The 26,076-nt window shown below is 36.8% G+C and overlaps 1 protein-coding gene across 8 annotated transcripts in view; it reads left to right on the top strand.

Moving 5' to 3' along the window:
* Window positions 1–24,561, top strand: part of DCUN1D4 (defective in cullin neddylation 1 domain containing 4) — a 40,342-nt gene extending 15,781 nt beyond the window's left edge. For 3 of the 8 annotated variants that reach the window (XM_082050585.1, XM_082050586.1, XM_082050587.1), the window contains 8 exons: window positions 1,855–1,969; window positions 11,318–11,409; window positions 13,825–13,895; window positions 15,421–15,512; window positions 16,377–16,485; window positions 19,478–19,582; window positions 20,038–20,140; window positions 20,251–24,561. In XM_082050585.1, the coding sequence (XP_081906711.1) occupies window positions 1,855–1,969; window positions 11,318–11,409; window positions 13,825–13,895; window positions 15,421–15,512; window positions 16,377–16,485; window positions 19,478–19,582; window positions 20,038–20,140; window positions 20,251–20,306 (743 nt within the window). In that variant the 3' untranslated portion in view covers window positions 20,307–24,561. Of the gene's footprint in view, window positions 1–533; window positions 564–1,854; window positions 1,970–11,317; window positions 11,410–13,824; window positions 13,896–15,420; window positions 15,513–16,376; window positions 16,486–19,477; window positions 19,583–20,037; window positions 20,141–20,250 lie in introns of all 8 variants that reach the window. The other 5 variants (XM_082050588.1, XM_082050589.1, XM_082050590.1 and 2 more) reach the window with 2 other exon arrangements.
* Window positions 24,562–26,076: the final 1,515 nt, after the last annotated feature.

Below are 26,076 nucleotides of genomic sequence, written 5' to 3'. Positions count from 1 at the left end.
TTAATTTCCTTTTGTAACAGTACTTCTAGAAGTATATTCTTCTGATGCAGCCATTATGATTTTTTCATGTGATAGTTGTTTATGGAGTATAATTATTGGAAGTTTTTTGATAACTAGTTAAATTATAATTTGAATTTACAATACTTTTAAAACTTTCTTTCTAAAAGATAGTGTAGCTATGGCCATACTTTCCTGGGAGGATGCAGGAGTGGGGGAACTTCAGGGTTAAAAAAACCCAAACATATGTATAGGAAGGATTTTTGAACTGGAAAGATTATTTCCTCAACTAGAGAGATTAATTTTCTTCTTGATAGAAATGAATATAAAGGCAAGACCAAAGAAGGCTCACTAAGTGAAAAAGCTTTATTAGTTGAAACCAAATCAGTTCATCTTGATGTAAAAATTGGTTTGAGCATCTTGCCTGATACTAGAAAACTCCATACTTTCATATGCTTCATAGTTTCAGTGCATGTTTACATGTAGCAAAGCCTATGAGGCTGTAAGGTTCCTTACATGTGTTTCTCCTATAACAGGAGAGAGACTTTCAAAGATACGAAGAATAGGTAAGCAGAAGATTGCCATTAGTGTTTTTGTTGGGAATTGGGCTCCTATTTCAGTCTGCTCCCTTGGTGTCAAAAAGTAGTCAAAGTTTGCTTGCTTGTGTGCTATGATTTTAAAATAAAAGATTTTGTGGGCATCTTAATAAGGCATAGCTAAACGTGGATGCTGTTGAAGCTAAGAGAAGGTAGCGTAGGCATGCTGGAGTTCTTCATATTTTCTTGCAAGTTTCTTTGGCATTGCTTTGTGTCTGGATTTTTATACCTCACCTTTATCTTCCTTTCCTTTTAAAATTCTCTGCATAAAACTTAGAGCTTTGATAGCTCTTTGAGCCGCTCTTACACACACCTTTCTCAGTTGTCCATGTGGTCTTCAGTATATGAAACTAGGACAAAATTTTGCCTGGAGTGTTGGCCTACTGTTTTCATGAGACAGCAAAGGCAATTTATCAGCTTGCTGTGGTCAGAAGGGCTGGTCCTCTGCTCTGTCTTGTGCTAAAGTACAGAAAATTGACTTTTTTTTTTTTTTTTTTTTAGCTTGGGTTAATTACCTACAGGTTTGGTGAGCGGGGTTGGCACACTGAAGAGTTACCAGTGCTGACAAAACAGAGACATAGGAGCATGTGGCTGAGAGAAGGGGAGGGAAAGTCTACCACTTGATTGGCATCTGTCTAGAATTGGTTGTTTCCCACTTGGAGACCTTCATTCTTTAAGAACTCTCCAGTCCAAATGATACAGCCAGCCACTTATTTTTTCCCATAGTGGTTGCTGAGTGTCTCTCCTCCCTGCTCCTAAAAGAAATAAAATAAATAAACGAAGAAACAAACAAAACCTTTCCTACGCCTTGCTGTCTGTATCATTAAAAATTTGGGGCTTAAGAAGAAAAAGGTTTTGTTTTCTAGAGGTAGGTGCTCTAGTTTTTGAGTCGCATCTGTATTTATAAAAGTAATGAACAACTCTTAGAAGTTCTGATCTGAATAAGTGACTAAAAATGAGGATGCCTTTTTGAAGACTTAAATAGTTCTTCAGGATAGTCTCAGTTCTTGCCTTTTGTTAGACTGAGGTAGCATTACTGTATATTTTGGTATAGTACTTTTGGCCTTAACTGAAATCTGGTCATAGAACACCATGTAAAAGTGAGATCGATTTTGCTATTGAAAGGAGACCATTTCTTCTGTAATTTTTAAATCCACTAACTTCCTCCCCTTCCCTTTGTAATATGCCTATTAGTGGACACAGTTTATCTGGTCTGCAACAGTTTCACTTCTTGTACTGGTGTTTTTAATTCCCTCTGTAGGAAGTCTCCGGTCTTGCAGTTCATCAGACTGCTTTAGTAAAGTGATGCCTCCAAGGAAAAAGAGGAGACCTGCAGCAGGAGATGATTTATCTGCTAAGAAAAGTAGACATGATGGGTATGTCATCTTACCATGAGCTAAGATTGATGGAATATCTAAAGTTGAATAGCTGATATGATCATGTTTTTAAATACTAATGGAAGTGTTATTCAAATTTGCTTGGTTTCTCAATATGGAACCATAGCCTGTGATTGAACGGTGGGATATTGATAAGCATATTTAGGTTCAGTTTTTATTTCACCTTTTTCTAGTCATACAAGAAGCTTGTAGGGAACTTCCCTCTTGTTCTAGTTGGCCAGCTGTCAAAATAGACATATATTTGTTTGTTCCAAAACAACTTCTAAGAAATACAGTGATATTTTCCTCTATACATGTGTAAGATCTGGATTGGGCATTCTCAATCTACAGTCTGTCAGAAAAGTAAATGTAGTTGTAGCCCACTCAGCTCTTGAAGTCCTGCTAGTCATGTTGTGATTTGAGGCTCATCACATACGGGAAAGGTGAAGATTGCCCAGGCACAGTGATAGCCAGTGGTGGAGCAGTGATTTAGGTGGTGCTGCTCAGCTTCCCTCTGGGCAACAGAACTGCAAGTGGGTTATAACTGCGTGCATGAGCAGTGTAGTCTTTTGGCCTAAATGTTGCATAGCTGAGACTTCTGCAAGTGTTGAATTTTCAGGATGTGTATGTTCAGTCAGTCTCAGTCATTCAGAAACCATCAAATTACTCCTCATGTGCAAGATGGTCACTATTAATATGCACTGAATCAGAACTTGTGGGAGTACAGGACTGTACACTTCTGCATGATAGGTGCAGGACTGTCCTCACATTGAAAAGTGGTGTATACAGCCAGAAAATTTGGTTGCAACTGCGTCAGTCAGTAGAATTGGAGCTCTATTACATTCATGTATTATTTGTGACTCAGAAAACACATGCTTCCTTAAGAAGTATCTTCAGGAAGGTAAAATGATGCATTTCTCTCCTAACTGTCAGCCTGAAATCAAGCTGGGTGCTTTCCTTTTTATTCTCCAGCGTGAGTAAGAAAAATGCTGGTAGCCAAATTAAGCTTCCAGTTATGCCTCTCTAACTCCATTGTGTTTAATAGGGTTGCACAATTGTAGCTGCACTGGAATTTATTAAGTGATCTGTTGATGCAGAAGAAGAAAGATTTCAACTCTCCCTTTCACTGCTTTGCATACGTAACACTAGCAAGAACAAAAAAGCAGCACATGTTCTTAATATTTTTTTGTTGCTGTTCAGGGCTAATGAAATATAACAGCTCAATAGTTTATAGAGAACGTTACAGCTTATTCAAAGATACGCATACAAGATGGAAGCAAAATAAGGACAGAATGTTTCTAGAGTCGAAATAGGGAGGTTAAGGAAACAAAACTCCATCTCCCTTTGCAAGACCCTGATAGTAAAACAAAACAACCCAAAACCCCTAGAAAGTTAGACTGTCTGCAAGTAAGACATACTGATTTGTGTATTTCAAATAAGAAAATGATGAGAAACTGATTTCTTACTCTATCAGTAGTATATATATAATAATTTTCAAAAGTTTATTGAAAACAGTGTTTGAAGGATTTTTTATTTTTTATATCTGGCTTTCAGTTATAACTACTGGCTCTAGTCTTCATTCTGCTGCTGTGTGAGACTTTATTAAAAGGAAGACCTCAGCCTGCTTTTAGAAGTGGAGGTGAAACCAGATCTGCCAGTCATGGGCCACAGGGAAATATCCTTCTCTGATGTGGTTCCAATTTTTATCTGTCTTCCTTCTTTCTCTGCTTCCCAGTGTATAGGTTTCCTTTGTTTTGGTCCTCAAGAAAACAGTTTTTATTTCAGCCTGACTGGCAATATGAAGTCATTTGCTGAACATTCAGCTCAGTCTTGGAGCTCCATTTTCTTTCAAGGAAGGATTTCTTCTGATTTGGCTTATGCCCCTGTAACCTTCTGTGAACAAGTTGGACAAAGAGCAGGCTGTCTCCTGCTTCCATGCTTGTTTGTCAGGTGGAGCTCATGCCTGTCATGTTTGGGCTTTGGAGGTCAGACGTCTCAGTTCATCAAGCAGAAATCAGTCTGAAATCAGGAACCTCTACGGCAGTGTGCTCTCGCAGACCTAGTTATTTGCAACACCATTTCCTTTTATACTGGATGCAGAGAATGCTGTATACAATAAAAACAGTATGGATAGTGCAATCAATCCCAGTTTATGGAATAAGAGGCTTCTAGGCCCTGTTTTTTACCATTCCTTCCATTTTAGAGGCAGACTGCCTAGAAGCTGCATACTAGTAACTCAGGATAAGCCTGTGTGGATTCTGTATTAAGGAGAAAAGAGTAGTCAGTGTCTGTTCTTGAATGTCTACTGGAAATGAAAAAAATATAGTGTGTGCTCTCTCCAGAAGAGGCTGCCTTTCCTAACAGAGGTGATTTGCCACTTCAAATACTTATGATATGATGTAAGTTTTGTATGTTTGTCAGTTACAGTGGCAAACTTACAGGAGCAACATTAACAAATAAATTAACCAATTGCAAATGTCCTATTTGCTTGCAGTGCAAAAATTTTAGGTAGTAGTCTGAAGATGACCACAGGACTGTCATCATTAATGATGTTATCACAGCTGAGAGTGAATGTTGATGATTCCTCTTGGTTTGTCCACATGAAAGAATTCTTTTTTTTAATCCTTCTGTGGATAGTTTTGTTGGGTGATATTTTCAGTCTTTGCTATTTGTGAGGTGTTCCTATAATATCTTCAACTATGGTAGTAATATTGTTAAGATATGTATTCTTTCCAGAAAGTTTAGTTCAGCAGGGCTCTGTGCTGAAAGGGAAGATGATTTGTAAAGGCTCTTAAACTCATATGCTTTAACATAACTGATACCGGGGAGCTTGTGATAGTCTTTACCCTCACTTCCAGGCTGTGAGGGATACAGCCTCATCTTGGAAGGATTAGTGGAATAATGAGACTGGCTATTGAGGAAAAAACATTTATAGAAACAAATCTAGTTGTTAGTGAAGTTATCTGGAAATGCTGATCTCATGCGTGGACTGATTATGAAAAAAAAATTCCAAACATGTTCTTTAACATTCCACCCTTACACAAAAAGAGCTTGAATTCTGTTAGTGTTCATGATATCACTTTGAACCACAAGTACTATGTTTTGGTGGGAGGGAATTTTCATACCAGATGATATGTAATGTAAAGAACTCGGTGCATTCATTTCTGGATCACAGTAAGATTTATCTTGCCTTCAAGAGCAGCTGTTGGAAATAAACAGTTTAGCACACACTCACCGGAACATAATGACTTGAAGACTTAGTTTGTATTTTCCTCTCGATATCACAGTCTTGACTTTATTGTACTTAGAACTCTCACAATGTAGGGTATTCTCGAATTTGAGTTAAAAATACATTTTCAGTACATTGCCCTTCCATTGCTGTGTTAAGAGTCTTAGGAAAGGTAAAGCAGGTTTCATGTAAAGATATTTGTTGGATAAGAGTATAGTCCTCACCGTGTAATTATCTAATGCTGTGTATCTGTTACACAACCTCCAGCCAAATATTGGCTTTTTCCTTATGGAAAAATGACCTGTATAATGTAATGTCTTCTTTCCGATAGTCTCATTAAAAAAAAAAAATCTATTCCTTATTCCAGAATTATGCTGAGAGCAAAAATCTTACAGTAGTGGAAATTTTGGCCTTAGAAAGAAGAAAACTAGGAGTATTTCTCCGCTTCCCTGTTTTCAAGCAATTAGATCTAGAGTCTAATTTATCCTGGATGTGTGTATGGACCACATAATGGCCTATTAACATGAAAAATAGATTTTCTTTATTCAGTAATAAGTTCTATATAGTGGAAAAATGTAAGTTTTGGAAACATAGTCAACACACTGTTAATAACATGGCTAAGTAAAATGGGAGTGTACTAACGTTGGAAGTTTTCAAAACCTTCATTGTTAAGAGGTTTGTTCTGTTGTTTACTAACTGGTTTGGCCATGCTCCATGCAGACAGCCTGTGTTACCAACTGTCATAGATGCCTAGACCTTGAAGTAGATGCCTTGTTCCTTGAAGCAGAGATTTTTAAGTACACACAAGTATAATTTTCCCTCTTTCTATACGTTTTCAGTGAATTTCACTTAATGGTTCTTTTGAAACTTAAACTGGACTTGTGACTATCAGCATATATGCTGTTATACATATTGCTCCTTAAGTAAGCCAGGCAAAGTTCAAAACATTAAACTAGAAGTTTAGAGATGATTGTAAGTCTTTAAATAGGGAGAGATAAGACACATTCATTTGTAAAACCTACCAGTCAAGTAAATCTGTCCTGAGGTTTGCTTTAGACAGTCTTTGTCATGCCTTGCGAATCTTAAAACATCTTTCTCCCGACGCCCACCTGTTTCTACTACAGTATTTATGAAACTATTGCTAAAATCATAATTGTGAATGAATAGGTAAGGCCTTAAAAATACTTTCATTGTGCTTCACCAATGAAAATTCTCAGCCAAAATTTTGAATTAATGGATTAGAATTAATAGAAGTAGTAGGGCACATCTTCTTCAAATAGAAGTTTGCGTCTTTCAAAATAGAAGTAATCTGAAAGCAATTAGTTACTCAGTTTGAAGCTCAAACAAAATTAGATAAAGGTTTGGGATAAGTTCTGGTTGCATAGAAACAAAGGGGCTGTTGGTAAATTTCTTAATGTTTTCATTCAGTAAACACTGACCATGTGAAATGAGCAGGCTGTAAATCTTTACAAGGGATTAACTTTTGACTTATGTACATTTTTTTTTTTTTCTTTTCTCAAGTACATTTTTTTTTCTTTTCTCCCCTTGAAAGAGCTATTATGAGCTTTCACAATCAAGAGAATGTTTTGCGTGACCTAAAGACCATGCTTTCACTGATCTCAGTTAGAAAATTCTGGAGCCATGCAGCCCAGAGTTGCTGCTGTAGTTGGTGTAGCTCTGGCACATTCCAGCAGAGCTGAAGCATGCGCAGAACAGGAGTAGATTCCCGACTTTGAAGAGAATTACCATGACCTTGTTCTTTTTGCTGGAAATGACCATGTACTCTTTGGATCACTTGTCTAGTCACCCCATAATAGCTGGGTGGAATTTTCATGCTTTTGCTTTCCCAGCATATCAGTTACGAACAGAGTAGAATAATCTGGAAAAGATATGGATGATTATGTATTTAAAAAAACATGAAAGGCCTAGACACTCGATTTTTAAAGTCAGTTAATTTACATCTAAAATTATTTTGTTTACATCTACCTTCCAGTTATAAACTACATTGTCTCATCTTTATTGCAGGGATATAACAATCCCGTAGCTAGTAAGAGTATTTCAAATATAATTTTAAAAATGGATGATATTATTAGGTCATGATGGAGATACATGAAGTTTTTTTTCTCAGAAATACTTGTAAGTGGGGTTAAGTAGTTAATATCACTTTTACAAAATCTAGGTAGATCAATCTCATGTTGCTTTTTCCCTGCTCTGTCCCACATTCTTTCCTCTCTCTAGTTAGTAAGATGGCTGTTAGAAAGAGATGCTCCTTAAGGGAATATTGGTTATAATATAAAGAAACATTTTTGAAGTCTGTTGTTGCTGTCCTGACACTGACAGTGCCATGCTAAACTAATAACAACTGTTGTTTTTCAAGTGAAGATTTTTGTTTTCTGAGTCACTGTACCTGCATGTATGTCTCATCTGACAGACAAATATATACTCTTCATATTTTTTTTCCTTGCTGTTCCTGATGGGCAGCTTGTAAAGGTTCAGAAATGAAAGGGTAATTTGAAACACAAGGGCTTGGAGTTCGCTGTTGTCCAGTAGTGACTGGTATAGCAGACACTCTGGGGAAAAAGTTCTGCACACGCCTTTCTAGCTCTGATGATGGTGAAAAATGCCCTTTAGCAATCCTGTTCCAGTGTCAGCATTCTCTGACAGTGGTACAAATTCTGGTACCAAAAGTACCAGGTGTACTTGTTGGCCCTTCGTTTTTGTTTTTTGTTTTTTTTCTCTCCTCCAGACTCTGAGCAGTATGTTCTTTTCACTTCTGGTACGTAGCTGAAACTCTGCAGGTTCCTCTTATGGACCATCAATGCACAAGCAAATTACCAGGCTGTAACATGGTCAGTGTAACGGTTGTCCATCTGTTTCAGGCTACTGGTGCTGGTCATCTTGAGAAAGCTGTGAGCTGTTGAGGACTTGCTCTTTAAAACTTAGCCCTGTTCAGTAGATGTTCAGTGCTCCCAAAGTATTCAGATATCTACCCTGTGCACTGTGGCGGTTTGTATTTGTCTGTGTAGCAAGAGATACTGTTCTTAGTGCAAAGACAAGACGCATCATCTTGCAGTATGTACAGAGAAATTCCAGAGATATGAGAAATAATCTGATGCCCAGTGTCTCTGACAGTTTGTGTTTTTCTCCTGTGCACATACAGTTCTTGAGACAATAAAATCTCTATTAATGATAGCTCAGAGGACACAGTCTTTGGAATCACCTTTACCCCATGCTGCCTTGTTGGGCTTGCTGTGATAATTGAACCAAGTTTTCCTAGGCCATAATCTCAGACACTTTTCTACTTGCTTGCATGGATCTCCCTGCTCATCTCGTTTCACTGAGCACTTCAGGGATTAGGAGTCTCTCACTAATAGAACTGTCTGGTTTGGCTAGACTTGGGGGAGAAACTCATTTGGTGTTTGGAGTAAGCAGGGAGGTAACAGGCTTCATCTATGTACATGAGAGATCACTAATACCAGATCTGCATTGGTGTTACTTGTTTTTGTTGTATTCCTTTTCAAGTGATCCTTGTCTTGCAGAATATGTGATCTGCTAGAAGTTCTGTTAGGTTGTGGAAAAGGCATCTTGAGATTCATCCAGCCATTTTTGTTGAATGGCTTTATACTTCTGACTGTGTGTAGTCTGTTTTCATTACAAATGTGGTATGATGTCACCTGCACTTTTAATGAAAGTCTGGCTAATTAGCTTATAGCAGGGACTGGGATAGCTCAAGAGTATATCCTTTCTGATTTTATTTTCTGAATTTGTGAAGTAAGGTATCTTAGCATCACAGGTTGGAAGTTCTGTAATCAGTTCTGGTTTCTCAAAAATCAGGCTCTAGTGGTCAGATATTGAGCTTTTTGAACACGGATAAGTTTGAGGCCAGAGGGTTTTGCTTGGAGTATGCTGGACACATGGACTTGCTAATGATTTTGTTTCCCACGATTTCTAACCAATTATCTTAGCCTTAAGCACAACAAATGACTTTCAGTCCTGTATCGGTCCTATGAAAACTTGCTATGAGTAGATGAAGTGAATGTATAAAAAGGGCTGTTTTTCTCTGTTCTTGTTCACCGTTCCTCTGACACATAATCTTATCATGGGTGTCTTGGTTCAGGCTACAGTGTTTAGCTCTGCAACTTGTAGATGCAGAAATCCTTTTTTTGAAATACCTGGATGACCTAGAGCTCTGTCAAGAATTTTGTTTCTTGAGGGTTCCTTCCTAAATCCACTGTTCACATACTGACAGCTGATGTGCTGATGAGTTACGTGCACAAGCAGGCTAAGGCACTTGGTAATCATCCCTTCGTAAGAAAAAACATTGAGTCATGTGATGAATGTCTGTCTTTGGGAACCACATCATCTTTGCATGCCCCAGGTCCCAGCAGCACTCTTATAGACTAATAGGATAGAGATGTTGACTAGCTCCTGCTACAATCAGTTTTCAACTTGTTATTCCAGTTGGTGTTTGTCACATTTGTTTGCTACAAAAAAGGGGATAGTGAATAATTAGAATTTTGCCAAAGTGGCAGAATGCCTCCTTTCTTTGTATCAAGAAATTGTTTTGATTCCTCTGAATTCAGAATAGCCTAAAAAACATTGGACAGATCTTTCATAATCACAGTTCATTCTGCAAGTATAAGAATGTTAAGTTATCAGACTTGAGGGTTTTTTTTTTTTAATAAAAATGATCCAACTGGCTTACACCTTCTGTCTTAGTTGTTTACTTACTGGGCAGTGCTGTCAGACTGTTCCTTTGCAACTGCAGTAAAGCTTATACAAAGTAGATAATTCAAATAGAAAAAAGTGTTTTCAAAGTGGAAATAACAACCCTACAAATTATAGGTATACGGCTATCCATGTTTCTGAGATGTGTGGCTGGCGTTCTTGTGCAGTATTTCAGTTTTTTGCAGATCAGTGTGTTTCATTACAGTGTTAATATTGCTTTCCATCTTGGAATTTCTTAAGACCTGATCTGTACAAGTGTACTACTCCTACATTTATACGGTCCTATAATTACATCTGGCCCTTTGAAGGCAACCGCGATGCTGATGTGGCCCACGGTGAAAATGAGTTTGACACCCCTGCTTTAAAGGGACTATGACAATAAACATTTAGTTCTCTGAATTACTGTCAGAATGATCTGTGTGCTGTTAACTTCTGTAGCTCCTTACAGCTGACAGCTGGGCTAGGTGGAGGACAGTGGGATCAGTGTACTCCAAGCTTCTAAGTACAGACATCTTTTACTGCATGTCTTTCTAGAAAGACAAAATTGTGATGGAATCAACTCCAAATTAATTTCATCAAGTTGTTTCAGAGTTCTCCTTGAATCAAGTAGCCACTGTGTTGTCCTCCCCCAGAGTTTGACCCTGCAACTGGAAGGACTGTGTGTTTGGAACGCTGACGGAGCCGTTCTTGGCTGCCTCCTTTAGTCACAGCCACGTGTTGCTCAGCTCTGCTCAGCCTGTGAGTGCAAGCTGCTGCAGTGGTGCCAATGGCTCAGAGAATGTGCATGCAGCACTGAGCAGCTACTTGGCCTGCTGAGTCTCTTTCCTCTAACAGGCACAAACGGGATAGTCTTTGTTTCAGAGAAGTCTAAACAGGGTGGAGTAACTCGTGAACTTCTGCTGTGCCTTCTGTACTTTAGGTGTTTCAGATACCAAATTCAGGAGAATGGTACTGAAGTGTTTCCTGAGTGTAGTTAAAATTCTTTACACTTGTCAAAGGGGAGAGCATTACCTTGCCAGTCATCTCTAGGGGGAAGAGGTGTTATCGATTGAGGTTTTCACATTACTGTTTACCCCATGATGAATGAGGCTTCCTGAGTTATTGTCAGTGAGGATCTATAATGTGTATTTGTTTTAAGGAAGGTTCATGTACATGGATAACAATTATGCATCAGTTGAAGTGTGACAGACTGAGCACACAATATTTAGGTTCAGTGATTCTTACACTGTTAAGCAGTGTCCAAAAAGGCTGGATATGTGGGCAAAATGATGGATAAACTGGTTCATGAAAGGAAAAATGTTGCTGCTTAGAGTGGCTGTTGACTAAAAGATTGCTTTTAAAAAAAAGATGAATTAATTACTTGTTTCTCTTTCTTTTTTTTTTTTTTAAAGTATGTATAGAAAATATGATTCGACTAGAATAAAAGCAGAGGAAGAAGTCTTTTCAAGTAAGAGGTGCTTAGAGTGGTTCTATGAATATGCAGGTAAAGATGAAATATAAATTTCCTCCTAATAACAATTTAACCTACACTGGAATACTGAGCTTTTCCTAGACTGAATATAGGGTTTTTTTGGTTGAAGTCTTAAAGAAGCTTTGCTTATGTTCTGTGTAGCATGAAGTTGAAGAGTTCAAGGGGCAATTTTGTCTTTGTCTCTATGCTATAAAAATAATACAGAAGGTGTGTAACTTAAAATACTTTGGAACACATATACTTTACTATTCAAATCTGTTTATAGTCAAAGCTGTTCTTCTGTCCAAAATGTTGTAACCTCTCTGGCTTTAGAAGTTCTGTCATCTGCCATGTTAGTCCTGAATAGTACGGAAGAGAAGTGTGTCTTTAATTAAACAAAAAAACATATATATAGAGAGAAGGTAGAGGAGGTAGTAACATTAGTTTTGTTCCTGATGAATCTGTTGCTTATGGTCCCCCAAAAAAGGTGTGAATCAAGTATCCCAAACTAGTCTTGTCTTTATATAGTTTTCCATCACAAGGTATAGGAAAGATAGACTGAATCATTTATTTTTGCCCTTGTGTATGAAAATTTTCTTGATGCATTACTTCTAGAATAGTTAATTATGATCTGAGGTCACAAGGAATGATCCATTAATAGTGAAGTTGGTCATTCTGTTTGCTTTTTTACATGTGTTTTTCTGAATGGGAGAACTTCAAGTATGGAGAAAAATTATCTAATGACTATAAAGACCAAAAGGAAATGAAATAGGTGATTGACAGAGAAAATAAGGTCACCTTGCAGTTTTCTGATGCCTTGGATAACGTTGCTCACAGCTTGTTCTGTCTTGTCTACTTACGCGTAATGAAGAGTGACTTTATCTGATGTAATAAAATAATTTTTTCTTTTAATGAAATTATATAAACTGAATTAAATACTTTGAGATCTCACTTGTCTGTGGCAGTCTGTGAGAGGAGATTCAGATGAATTCAAGCCAAATCTAACCTGTTAGATTCTCGGTCTTTCTGACCAGCTTGATTTATTTTTTTACTCTAGCAACAGGGACAACTCATTTTTTGTCAGGACTTTAAGTGAAAGAGAGGATGAAAGGAAGGCTGTATCTGAAAGAACTTTTGGGTTTCCGTTGGATGCATACATCAAGATAAAACGGAAAAGCAGAGAGTATAATTGATTACAGTATTAACTTTCTAAAAAATGAATTTTCAAAGAATAATCTCATTTTTGTTCTTGCTTCATAAGCCTTCTCCTTTATATATGCAGAGAGTTGACACTGTTTTGTGAGGGTTTTTTTGTTGGTGTTGGTTTTGTTTTGGTTTGGTTTTTTTCCCTAGGGTGTCATTAGGTTCCAGAATGAGTCTTTTTAAAAGACTGTTGTGTACACTCAGAACTGTGAGAGGATGTCATGAGAAGATGGGGAAAGATAGAATGAAACTGTGTTATTTCTAGAATAGTAGGTCAACTAATAATAAATCATAGATTGGTCTTCCCTTTATAAAACCTTTTTCTTGTGTGTAATCTTTAGAGGCTGAAATGCCCATTTTCACCCAATATAATGTTTATTTTTCCCAAATGAGCCATTTTAAACGTGAGTAAAATAATGCTAATAAAATAGTCCAAATACTTAAAATATACTTAAAAATATAATTGCACACTGCAGTTCTTAATGCCTACAGAGTTTTTGCAATAGAGTATTTTAGAAGTTACAAATATCTTGATTTAACAGGATGTTTCAATAATAGTTCATTCTAATAGCATCCATGTTTGGAATATTTTTTTCCTTTTAAGTTGGCAAAGAAATAGCTGTTATTCATGTCTTCCTTCCCTCTGCAGTTACTAAAATTCAGATAATGTGTAGCCATAGTATGGCAATATGAATAAACAGAAGCACAAGATTTTTATTTTAGGCTATTTTTTTGTAGATAACATTATATAAAGATAGTATATGAGACAATAAGGAATGAGATTCTAGGAATGATAATGTCTTGCATCCTGTATAGCTATGCGTCACATTTTAATGTGAAATCTTGTGATAACAGTAGAGATTCAAGCCAAGAAATTAGTTTCATTAAGCATCATCCTCTCATTTAACTGTGGTAGTATTATGTGGATGTTCTGCTACTCTTAAATGCATTCCTAAAGATCTTATTCATTTACTCTACCGAGATTATCTCAGTAAATGGGTAGAATAAAGGATGTTGTCAGCAATGAAAAGCTGTTTTACGGTTTTTCTGTTTCCAAAGGTGAGATAGAGATTTAAGTGTATCCAGGTATGATAGTAAGTGTGGAAATACTTATTGCATGTCAAAACAAACAAAAAACCACCTGTATGGAATTTCAGGTTGTACTGCGTGATTGCATTTCTCTTGTGCTGTAAAGGTCAGACTGTTTTAATTTTCAGAGATGAGTAAAATGCATTTTGTTTGCAGGCACTGATGACATTGTAGGGCCAGAAGGTATGGAGAAATTTTGTGAAGACATTGGAGTTGAACCAGAAAATGTAAGTTCAAGGTCCATTCAAAAATCTGTAATCAATTATGATGAACATGAGCCAGTCTTATTACTCTTAGTTTTCCATCAATAATTAATTTTTTTTTTTTTTTAATTAAAGAAATATAAACCAGGGAGGTTTGTATACAGATTTGGAAACAATTTGCCTTTATTTTAAACCACAAACTGTTAACTTGAAAAAACCTCAATGTGTTTTTGCTGCCATCCATTCTCTTTCACTATCCCAGCCGCCCAACGAAAGAGATTAAAAAAGGAGCTTATGGTTGTCTTTTCTGAAAGAATATGACAACACTCGAGGTTTAATATGTAGCAACTATCAAGTAATGTTTTCTTTGGAATTTCTAGGAGAGAAAGGGATTTCAGTTATTGTGAGCAATATTAGCACTCCCATTATGCCATTTCAAAACACAAGTTAGGAATATATATAGTTACATACATACTTTGTGTGTATGTAAGTAAATAAAATTTTAAAAAGAATAATCCTGCCTTGTAGAGGCTTTTTCCTAGGGCCTCATTTCATGCTCTTTAAATGTATATGCAAGTCCCATCTTTTGTAAAGCATCATCTCTAATGAAGTAAAGTAAGAATTGCGGTTTTGAAAGTTTTACTAGAAATATAAGATGTAATTTGCTAATTTTAGAGTTTAGTAGTATTATATACCCTTGAGATTGATGCAGATATTAGCATATGTAAATAGGTATTCTGATTTTGCATTAGAAACTGTTTAGAGCTGTACTAACATTAGCTTTGTAATGGCTGCTTCTTCTAGTCTGCAGGGTCAGTTGTCCTGCAGGTTTTTCCATGTATATCTTGAAAGCGTTTTCTGAAGTTCCTGAATAAGATAGTCATCTTATGGTATCACTTCATCTAAATTCTGAATTGCTTCAGTCTTCTGTGTGAGATGTGAAAAGGATTCAGTTGTCTTTTGGGCAAACTGAAGTATTTATGTATCAGCCTCTGTTTCAGTGTGTGTTAATGTTCACGTAGCTTTACTGGAATGTTCAGAGCTGCAAAATTAGGTAGGCTGATGGTACCCTGGGGTAGCTTGATTCAGGTAGGATCATTATTAGCATTAGAATAATTGGATTTCACAAAACTTATGGTTTGCAACTGATGTTCATCTAGATAAGAGTTTAACGAATGTCAAACGTAACTTGTTGTCAGATTGGTACTTAAATTTTGTAGTTGTTTTGGGAAAACCTTTCCATAGCTTTTGTACCAACTCATCTTCCTCATTGCGCTGCTGGCTAGATGAGTCTGTGTGCTCCCTCGAGGTACTGTGGCTGCTGGTGACTTGAGTGGATATTCACTTTGTATTTTTGCACTGTTATCTTCTCTTTGTTTGGTACAGGTTTGTCACTTTCAGGTTTTTTAACTTACAAAATAGTGTAGCAAAGATCTGAACATCCTATTTATATGTGTAAAGTATTCATAGCCTACTAAACAGTGGTTATTTAAAAATGTGTGGATCTTTTTGTTCTTTTCAGTCTTTTTTTTATTTTTCTTTAAAACAGGTAGTTATGCTTGTACTAGCATGGAAGTTGGATGCACAAAATATGGGCTACTTTACATTACAAGAATGGTTAAAAGGAATGACGTCACTACAGTAAGTGCTTCGAAAAACATCTTAAGTTTCTTACACTAGACCCATTTTTTTAGAAAAAATACACTTTGTTTTGACTCATAACACGTAAAGCAGAGAGCTCTACTGTGGAGGAGAAGTTATACATTTCTGGTCCTGTTTATGGTGGTACAGTCACTTAGAGACAACTTGAAACCTGACAGATGCATGTTTAAATGCAGATGGATTAAAATGTCTGCAGTCTCAAGAAAACAAAAATGTCATGAGATTGGACGTTGTTTCTATCCAATCTATGAGATATTGGTATGTTGCTGGAGCATATGTAGTTTAAAATGCTACATTATACAAACCCTTTCTGTGACTCTGCATTATCGTGTTCTAAGAGTTGCTTTCTCCACTTGAGAGCTTATCTTCATGGCATAATTAACATAAATGTAGTTGAATAATCATATGTTTCATAGAGAGTTGTATTATTAATAGAAAGAACCGTGTTTTGACTTATCTTGCAGAACAGAATCACTAAAACTGTGTAGGATGTTCTATAGTTTCAGGAAAACTGGAGAAAAATTGTTTCACTGCTGTGGTTTGCTGCTTGTTTGCCATGGGTCGACAAGCTCTTAGTTTCATCTGTTGGAGAGTGCACTTTCTACAAAGCCAAGCTATTTTTAATCAGAGTACCAGTGTAAAACTTTGCTATTTTATCTAAAGCCATTTCACATTGTGGGTTTAATTGAGGCATCTTAACACAGACATAGTCATAAACATGCCTTTATGCTGAGTGATGTGTTTTGAACAGAGCGATGGGGATATACGTTAGATTCTTTTCTAAGACATCAGACATCTCTATGAGAATGCAGACTCTAAATTCACTTTGTGCTTTTCTTGTAGATGTGATACTACAGAAAAATTGAGAAATTCTCTGGATTACTTGAGATCTTTATTAAATGAGCCTACCAATTTTAAACTTATTTATAGATATGCATTTGACTTTGCACGGGTAAGTACTGTTGAAGACTAGCATCTGAAATTAAAACTTCACTTTCCTAAGTAATAATTGAAAGAGACTGCATGCTTCTGTTTCTTTTGAGATACCACTCAAGATTGCTTCTAACAAATGGAACTATTCATGTTCTAAAAAAGTATATGCAGAACGCCAGAACTGAAAAAGAAAAGTGTTTAAGATGCTTGATGTTCAGTGGTTTAGTGTTTTGATGTGTTTTGTTACCTCTTTGCTTCAAGGAAATAATTTAGACCCTTATTCTGTTTCGTAGTGGAGCTTTGCACTCCTACTGGCTTTATAGCTACCCTGGTTTTCCTTCTTACTGTTTGAATTTTGTGAGAATAAACATATTTAAAACAGGAAGGCACTTCAGGCACTTCTGCAGGTGGTAAAAACAATTGATATGATGAAATCTGAATATGGTATAAATACTGATTCAGATGACTGTTGGAATCTCATTAATGATGTCCTCAGCATTTATTAAACAACATCCTGATATCAGTCTTCCTACTATAAAAAACATATTGATAAAATTGTACTTGCTATTGGAACCCATTATACGCATAAGACTATTCCTACTTAAAGGGAGCGAGAAAAGAACTTTGGTTTTCTGAATTAACATTTTGACATGGAATTTGGACTTTCATCTTGCTAACGTGGTGGAACGTACAGAAGATTTGACAGAAAGATGATCACAGGCAAAACTGAAGCTCAAATCTCAGTGCCAGAGAACCAAAAGCACCAAGACAATTTGCAGAGAAAAAAAAAAAAAGAGAAAAATAATAAGAACAAGTTGAACTGATAGCAATTCTGGTAGTTAAGTCTGTTATAAGGAACTCAGATTTGTGTTACATTAGTGCTTTCTGCATGTCAGCATGCAGAGATTTGCTAGTAGTTCACTTTAACCAAGGAAACCTATAGCTGAATATGACAGAATGCCTGGTATTAGTTAGTATGAGAGAAAAAAAAAGCCATATCAACATCTTAATTCCTCCTTTGCTCTGTGAAGATTTATTCTGCCAGCTTTGCTCAGTGTAAGATGGAAAAGCTAGAAATAACTAACATTGCCAACAAAGTTCAAGATAGTGATGAAAAATTTGGAATTGATTAAAAATGTTTTACCAGTAGCAAATCTGTGCCAGCTGATGGCCTGTCAAAAGTAACTTAAATAGAGGAAAGTGGGTGGAGTATTTTCAAGAGGTACCAAATTGATGTGGCAAACGGTGTGACAAAAAGAATTAAAAGAATTTAAACACAGATGTTGTGACATCATTTGTGACAAAAACCCCCAGACTGTAGAATTGCATATCAACAGGGTAACTGTCAAAACAATATTAGATTAATAAAATTATTGAACTTCTAATACCTTGGAGCCGGGGGAAGTCTACAGGAGAATGGCATCCAGTAAGAATAGAAATGATTGTTGATGAAGGCCAATATATTAATCTAGGTGCAGCAGACGAAGCTGTACATAATTTTTATCAGAATAATTGAAGTGATTGATAGAAAAAAGCTGATGGGAGCAGTTTTCATTTTTAATTCAGAAGATTGTATAATTTTCATCCTAAGGGTAGTGATTTCAGGGAAGAGCTCCTTGGCAAAAAACTACTTGTCTAAACTTCTGAAGTTTTGAGATTTTTTGAAAGCATCTGTTGTGATTTGGTATTTAAAGTTAATTTGTCAATAAAAATAAGTATCATCAAGGTTTTATATGGTATGCACAATGTAAGTTAGCATGAATTTGAGGATGTAATTTAAAATGCCATATGTTGGTATTAAGCACAAATACATTCCTCACTCCCTGTTTGCCATTGTCACTGCCAGGTTTGAGAACATACAGATGCATGTATTTCATGGCTTTAAACAGGTCTTTCATCTGAAATATTGGGAAAAAAAATCTGAGGCTGTCTATCATCAATGTAAAGAAAATACTGGAATTTATCAGTTTGTCAATATTTTCCTTCCATTGTATCCAAGAAAGAATATGTAAGTGTCTGGAATGTATGTTAAGAGTGAAGTTGGAGCATCTGTCATGGCAGATATGCCATTAGGGAGTTGGAGGTGGTTATAAAGGGCTTATCTGAACAGTTTGTTCTGAACAGTAGTTGGAGAGGGAGAATGTAGCAACTTAGCAATGTAAGGCATGTAAAAACAACATGGCCAGAGTAAAGACAACAGAGCCTGATTTCAGTAACACTTGAGTGTGTGGGAAGAATTCAGAATATAAACAGCATGGAAAATAAAATGTATTTTAACAGTGGTATGATTTCTGTTGTGCTGTCAAATATATTAACTTTTCCACTGATTAGATGTGATGAATCTGTTACGTACACATGATGCCTCTTAGCAGGAACAAAAAATCCACCCCAGAGCATTAATATACTGCTGCTACATTGAACTAAACTTGGGACAGTTCTGACAGGGGTCTCCATGTGCTACTGTATTATGTTCCATCTGCTCATTTGATAATTCATGTAATCTGAATTTCATGTAATCAGTACAATACCAGAACTAAGAAATTCCTTGTCTCACTTTTGAAGAGTCAGCGTGACTTGATAGCTATTTAACTGACAGTCATGTACTTGTAATAATATCACAGTAAATACGTGTAGCGATACTGTTTGAAGAGATGTATGGCTGTGCAGAGGCGTATGTGCAAACAGGGGTGTGGGCCTAATGGTCATTGCTTCCTTAGGAAGGCCTGGAGTCTCAAACAGGAGTGTATGCCTCATCTGCAATAGCAGTGACAATTTTTTTGAGAAAGTTTATAGGAAGCAGCATCTCTGTATAGTGCGCCATTAGTTGTAAGGAAGGAAATTTTATTGGAAGTTTGTTTTAGTAAAAACCACTGTTATCTACGGCTATTTATTATTTATTTGTTAATTTATTGTATGTGTGGGTGAGCTGTAAGTACAGGCAATGGGGGAAGTAAAAAATCCTGAAATCATGCTCTTTTTTTTTCCTTGCTGACCTTTTCCTTTTTATGCAGGAAAAGGACCAGCGCAGCCTAGATATCAATACTGCCAAGTGTATGTTGGGCCTTCTTTTAGGAAAAACATGGTCCCTTTTTCCAGTATTTCACCAGTTTCTAGAGGTATGAAGTTTGAAACAGAATTACATTTTTTTTAAACTGTATTCTGTGGTACTTTAACTGGAAGTAGAATGAACAGCTAAGAATTTTTTATTCTGATTTAGATTATACTGACCACCAAAGCAGCACTTGTAACTGTTTATCTTTCCTTTCTTCCTTTTCCCCAAATCCCTATGCTGTTAAGGTTTATATAATGCAGGACAAAGTGTAGAATATCTTTGATTTGCTTTTGGACTTCCATTTTATTGCTGTATGTTTGTTCACTAAAATATGTCTTAATCAGGAACTTGAGTTATCCATCATTAGTTCAACTACTTAGTGGTTTCTTTAATCCTGTTTAGTTTTAGATGGCACACAGATGAAAGTAGTAGTTCATCACACAGTTTAAATCTTCTGTAAGAAAATCTGAATGTGAGGGAGTTTAAATTTTATTAACTTCTGTTTCTTGCTTTAAGCAGCAATCAAAATACAAAGTTATCAATAAGGACCAATGGTGTAATGTTCTGGAATTCAGCAGAACAATTAACCTTGACCTCAGTAATTATGATGAAGATGGAGCCTGTAAGTACTACCATATGTTTGTGTTCTAAAATAATTTATTTCTCTGAGCTTAATCATTCAGTGTCCTTTTACAAAATTTTGTAAAATACAGTTATTTGATCTCTCTACAGGGCCAGTGTTGTTGGATGAGTTTGTGGAATGGTATAAAGGAAAACAGATGACATAGGAGTTTAACTATGCACAGCCACTCAAGAGTCACTGTTACCACAGTTATGTCAACCATTAGCCATAAACTGCTATTTGTATCAAAGTGCATGCTGCTTTTCTTGCACTGCATCCCTTTTGCAGGGGACTTTTGATGTTTGCTATTTAACAAGCTAGCTATGCTTGCTGTGTAGCATTGTTCTCTTTGAAGGCTGCTTTGCATTTTGTATTTACACTACGAATTGGTGAACTTGCCAGCGTCTGCACTGTGATTATGTGTATATTGCTGTTTAAATTTTGTATATGTGTATAAAAAAAGAAGCTTCACCTAGGGATTATTTCTGCAGAACTGTATTGTAAAAATAATTTTGTGGCATATTTCTAGTCATCACTTACATGTTTGTTGAAACTCTAGTTATTTTGTTTTCCTTTTGGTCTCAAATGTAGCATTTCAGAAAATGAAATGAACAGACTGCTTGGACATAGTTATGTGAAGAACTATTGTCAATTGTAATGTTACTATTTGAGATGCCAATTTATGAGGGGAGAAGACATGCTGTAACTTTTTTCACAGGAATTCGCCAAATCTGACCTATTGCTTAATAGGAGCAAAACATTCATGTCTGAAGAAAAAAAAAAAGTAAACATATAAATATTAAAACACTGTATTACTTGTACATGCCACAGATAATTTCCATTTGAAGAAAAAAGTACTGACTTTTTAATGTTAAAACTGCAGTAGTAATTACAGGTACAAATGAACAAATTAAAGTCCCTTTAAAAAATGGGTTTTAGACTTCTGTAAATTGCCTTTGGCATGCTCTTTTTCATTTTGGTGAACCAAGGGTGTTTGGTCTATGCTGCGATCTAGTGAAATTGAAACTTCGAGCTAAAATTAATGGTTTGGGGAATAAAGTCTGCTCACTCCTAGCACACAGACAATATAGATTTGGGGGGGAGGTGTTTGTTTGTAATGTTAGTCTTTCCCAAGGTCTCTGTGTGTTTCTAAGTAATTAAAAATATTATGTTGAAAGGTCAAAATATTACTTTTTCATTCATGCTGGGGATTGGAATTTCCTTGCAGAATGTCCATTGCGGGCAATGGGCACATTAAACACCAGCATTAAATGACAGTACTTTTTAGTAGGGACCACTGCCTGTTTCACTTATTTCTTTATCTGTATAGGACAGTTCTAGCGGTTATTTTGGGGAAGATGAGGGAATGGAATGATGTTTAAGTTCTGTAATTTTGTCACATTGTCTTTGCCTTACCGTTCTTTATTAAGTAACGTTAGTGTTGTTTTTTATAAATTAGGTCCTTGAAGTATCCGGTGCTATTAAACTTTGATCCCTAAGAATTTGTTAAAATGTTCCATATTGATTCATGGAGCATTTAACAAAAAAGGGCCAGTGGTTGTTTTGGAATTAAGAATAACATCACTTTTCTGTAGAAATATTTTACAAGGTATTGGCAGTTTTGATATTTCTCTAGAATGCAATCCAGGGGAAGCGGGGTGGGGGAAGCGTTTTAGGTTGAATGTGAAATTTTCAGCTGTATCAAAGGTCCTATATTCTGCCATCACTGAAGTCAGGAACAACTATTATTAACTTGACTGCTTTCACAATTAAGCCTAATTTAGCAAAAGCACAGTAGTTTGCTGCCCTGGGCTGGGAAGCTGGAATTGTGTTGCTACAAGTGCTCAGTTTGTGTTCAAATTTGGTTTGTTGTTGGTGGTTTATGTTTGTCAAACTCAGCTGCCAAAGACAAAAATTGTGTGTGTTTGTGTATATTTGTATATACATAAATATACAATATGTATGCATGTACAAAACCTAGGAAGAAAATACTACCTTTTTCCCCGTGAAACAGTTATGTTTGGATTTCCATGACACTAAACAGTGCTCTTTAAGGTTAATAGTGGTAAAGCATACATAGTCATTGTTTTTTCATGTACTAATACACATAACCTTAATTCCATGTTTGATGCCAGTTTGCACAAGAAATTAATTCAGTGGAGTGTGGTATTTAATGTTTACACTAAGCCTCTTACTAAATCACACACATTTTATTAAGACTTCTGATGTAAATGTGTATATTACCATAATATAACCGTAAGGAAGTAATCAGTGGAGCTGCTGGTTTAGTTCTTAAAAGAATGAACTTCGAAGCAATATAGCTTTTAACATTAGGCTAAATTGTGGTGGCTAAGATTTTAAGTGAAGTACTGTAATTGTTCTTAAATGTTAGGCTAGTTATTGACTCTAGAAAACTGTTTAGCGCAAATTGGCATGAATACTGCAACAAATACAAGGTTTGCATAAAAGGTTTTGTATGTCACAAATAATTTGGCTTCCAATAATGGAAGCAAGAGCCAAAGACACTTTTAATCTATTACTGTTGTAGGTATAACTTTCATATAACAGGGTCAACAGAAATCTGTTCAGCTCAACCAGGTGCTCTTTTTCCAAGTTTTGCTAACATTTAGCAGAATACAAAATTTAATTAAAAGCAAAGAAAACAGAGGAAAGGAAACCTCAGAAAGTAATTGCGCTAAGTAAACAAACTCCTCACTTTTTCTTTGGGTAACAATAATTGGGAGTGATGGAAAGGAAGATTGTGTTTGGAAATTAATCAGATGCTGCATATTTTTTTCTTCCAGTTGCAAGCAAGATGAGTCTGTTATCTTCAGCTGGTTTATAAATGTGCCTCTTCGTAAAATAAACCACAAATTCAATTACAGCTAGGAGACAGCTTTACTGACATTTATAGAAAACCAGTGGACTGAAATGGAGCATATGGTTTGATAAGCTTCCCTGTGCTGTCCATCCTCCTGTTTTTGCTATGTATGCTGATAAGCAGAGGATCCTAACATTGCCAGCTCTTGTATTTTGGTGAAATTCCTTCTCATTTTTAAATAATTGTGTAAACTTAACTAAGCTACTCAGTTTACCTTGTATTTAGTACAAGTTTGGTGTTTGCTTTTTTGTTTGTTATGCCATCATGTAGTTGATGTAGGTGTTTTTTTCCTTTTGAAAAGTAATATACAGAATATGCTCACTTCTTGGACAAGACACTGAAAGTCATTCTGGCGGAAGCGTCATGAGTCTTATACTAATCTTTCTGGTATAATATTTCCATCCTTATAGCAGAAATTTGATCTATGTGCAATTCATGGTTGGTATTTGAGAGACGTAAAGTGGAAAGCCAGTTAAAGAAAGGAAAACAGCATCCAGAGACGGTAGCAGTAGACATTCTGATAGATGACAAACATTTGGAGCTCTTTATTAGAATAGCTAGAGAGAATATTAGTAACAGAAACATTCCATAAATTCAGTTTCATTCTACAGCAAAATAATGCTAAGTTTTAAAAATATTAATGGAATTCTGTGTTACTGTTGTTTTTTTACTTTTTATCTTTTTCAAGGAAGGCAAGCTGAAGAGGATGGAATTTACTGGAATCCTTTATGCACTTGAGTTTTCAGTTAAAACCTCTTTAAGGTTGTCTTTAAGCTACGATAAATATTTGGGTCACCTTTGTGTAGCCTTTTCTAACGTTTGTTGAGGACTGGAGGCTTCTCCCATTTTACCACAAATAACACACATTTTATTTCATTATAAATATGCTCACACAATCAAAATTAGTTATAGCTCATTGCTACTTCGTTATGTTTTGAAGTTACTTTTCTGTAGGGCAAGAAATGGACTTGAGTTGTGTTAACATTTTCCCAGATTTCTGTTGACCCTTGGTCACAAGTCTAACGGATTGTTTAATACTCTTGGAATTCATGTAGACAGCTTTAAAGGTTAGCTTGTGCCCTGGTTTTAATTATAACTGCTAAAATACCTCTTTCTAGGCCTTAGATTTTTGTCCTTTCATATTGCTGTAAAAGTGTATAGAATCCATCCACCAACTGAATAGTTTGTTGTCTGTAATTGAGACCAAAACTTGGCTTGATTTTTTTGTTGTTGTTGTTGTTTTTAATTTTTTTCCCCCTCTGTGTTTGTATACATGTCACAAAATAGTACCGACTGACACTGCTGTTGCAGGAACAGCAGTTAACCTGTAAATGTGAATGCTTTATGTCTTAGTTATTTGGGTATTACATACATAAGGTGTGCTAAACTCCTGTGACTCACAACCTGACAAAAATACTGTTATGCCACCTAACGTGAGTTCATTCAGTTGATTTTACTTTTTTTTTTAGGTATTTTGCTGGTGTTGATGTAAAATGGCATCCCACAAATAAACAGTATTTGTGTTGGTTTCAGCAACTGACTTCAGACTTTTCTGTGATTGATTCTTCAGAAATCCTCATAGCTGAACATGCATCACTTCAGCTGGCAACCTTTATCGTTTAGTAGCAGAGAACTTCTATGTATGATCTTGTCATCCTTATTTCCAATACTACGGCAAATAGGTATTTTAAACTTTGTTGGAAACAGGAATGTTTCAAATGGGGTGCGTGGGTGTAAAACAGTATTGTAATATGGAAGCTTTAACAAAAAGAGTCAGTTTGAGCCGGAATGTCTCTTGAAATGAAATTTTACAAGAAGCATGATCACCTGCTCATTTTGGAACAGGCTTTTGACCCATGAGGTCCTTACAGAAAATCTGTGACATGTGCAGGCAGTGAGTTGGGCTGAAACTGGCTGAAAGGCTGGGCACAAGGCATGATGGTCAGCAGTATGAAGTCTAGTTGGAGGCCAGCGGCTAGTGGTGTACCGTGGCATCCAGTCCTCTTCAACATCTTCATTAATGACCTGGATGATGGAGCGGAGTGTACCCTCAGCAAGTTGGCTGATGACACCAAACTGGGAGAGTGGCTGATAGACCAGAGGGTCATGCTGCCATCCAGAGGGACCTCCACAGGCTGGAGAAATAGGAACCTCATGAACTTTCCCAAGGAGAAGTGCAGAGGCCTGCACCTGGGAAGGAACAACCCCAGGCAGCAGTAGATACCAGGGGCCACCCAGCTGGAAAGCAGCTTGGTGGAGACTGGGGTTTCTGGTGGACACCAATTTGAAGGTGAGCCAGCAACCTGCCCTTGCTGCTAAGAAGGCAGATGGTGTCCTGGTCTGCGTTAGACAAAGTGTTGCCAGCAAGTGGAGGTGGGTGATCCTTCCGCAGCACTGGTGAGGTCACACCAGGAGTCCTGTGTCCTCTTCTAGGCTCCCCAGTACCAGAACCAACCCAACATACTGGAGAGAGTCCAACAAAGGGCCACAAAGATGATAAGGGACTGGAGCATCTCTCCGATGAGGAGAGGCTGAGAGAGCTAGGACTGCTCAGCCTGGTGAAGAGAAGGTGCTGCGGGAGATCTTAAATAATGTATATATCTCTGAAGGGAGGCTGTAAAGAAGATGGAGCCAGACTTTTCATTGGTGCCCAGTGACAGGACCAGGGGCAATGGACAAGACTGAAACACGGGAGGTTCCCTCTGAACATCAGGAAACGCTTTTTCACTGTGAGGGTAACCGAGCATTGGCACAGGTTGCCCAGTGAGGTGGTTGAGTTTCCATTCTTGGAGATGTTCTGAAGCTGTCTGGACGTGGTCCTGGGCAGCCTGCTCAAGGCTGACCCTGCATGAGCAGGGCGTTGGACCAGATGACCTCCAGAGGTGCCTTCCAACCTCAGCCATTCTGTGATTTCTAAAAGCACATGCTAAAGAAAATTTTCTAAATTACTCAAATGTAATGCTGGAAAAGAAGACCAGTCTAGTAGTATTTGAGTGTGGTGATATTCTAATCCGAAGGTCTGTCCATGACCTGAAACACTTGTGTTTTTACCTTT

Source organism: Streptopelia decaocto, assembly GCF_964273445.1.
Source record: "Streptopelia decaocto genome assembly, chromosome: 4".
NCBI classification, from domain to species: domain Eukaryota; kingdom Metazoa; phylum Chordata; class Aves; order Columbiformes; family Columbidae; genus Streptopelia; species Streptopelia decaocto.
Note: the sequence above shows the minus strand (reverse complement) of the source record. Positions and strands in the feature narration are given on the sequence as shown.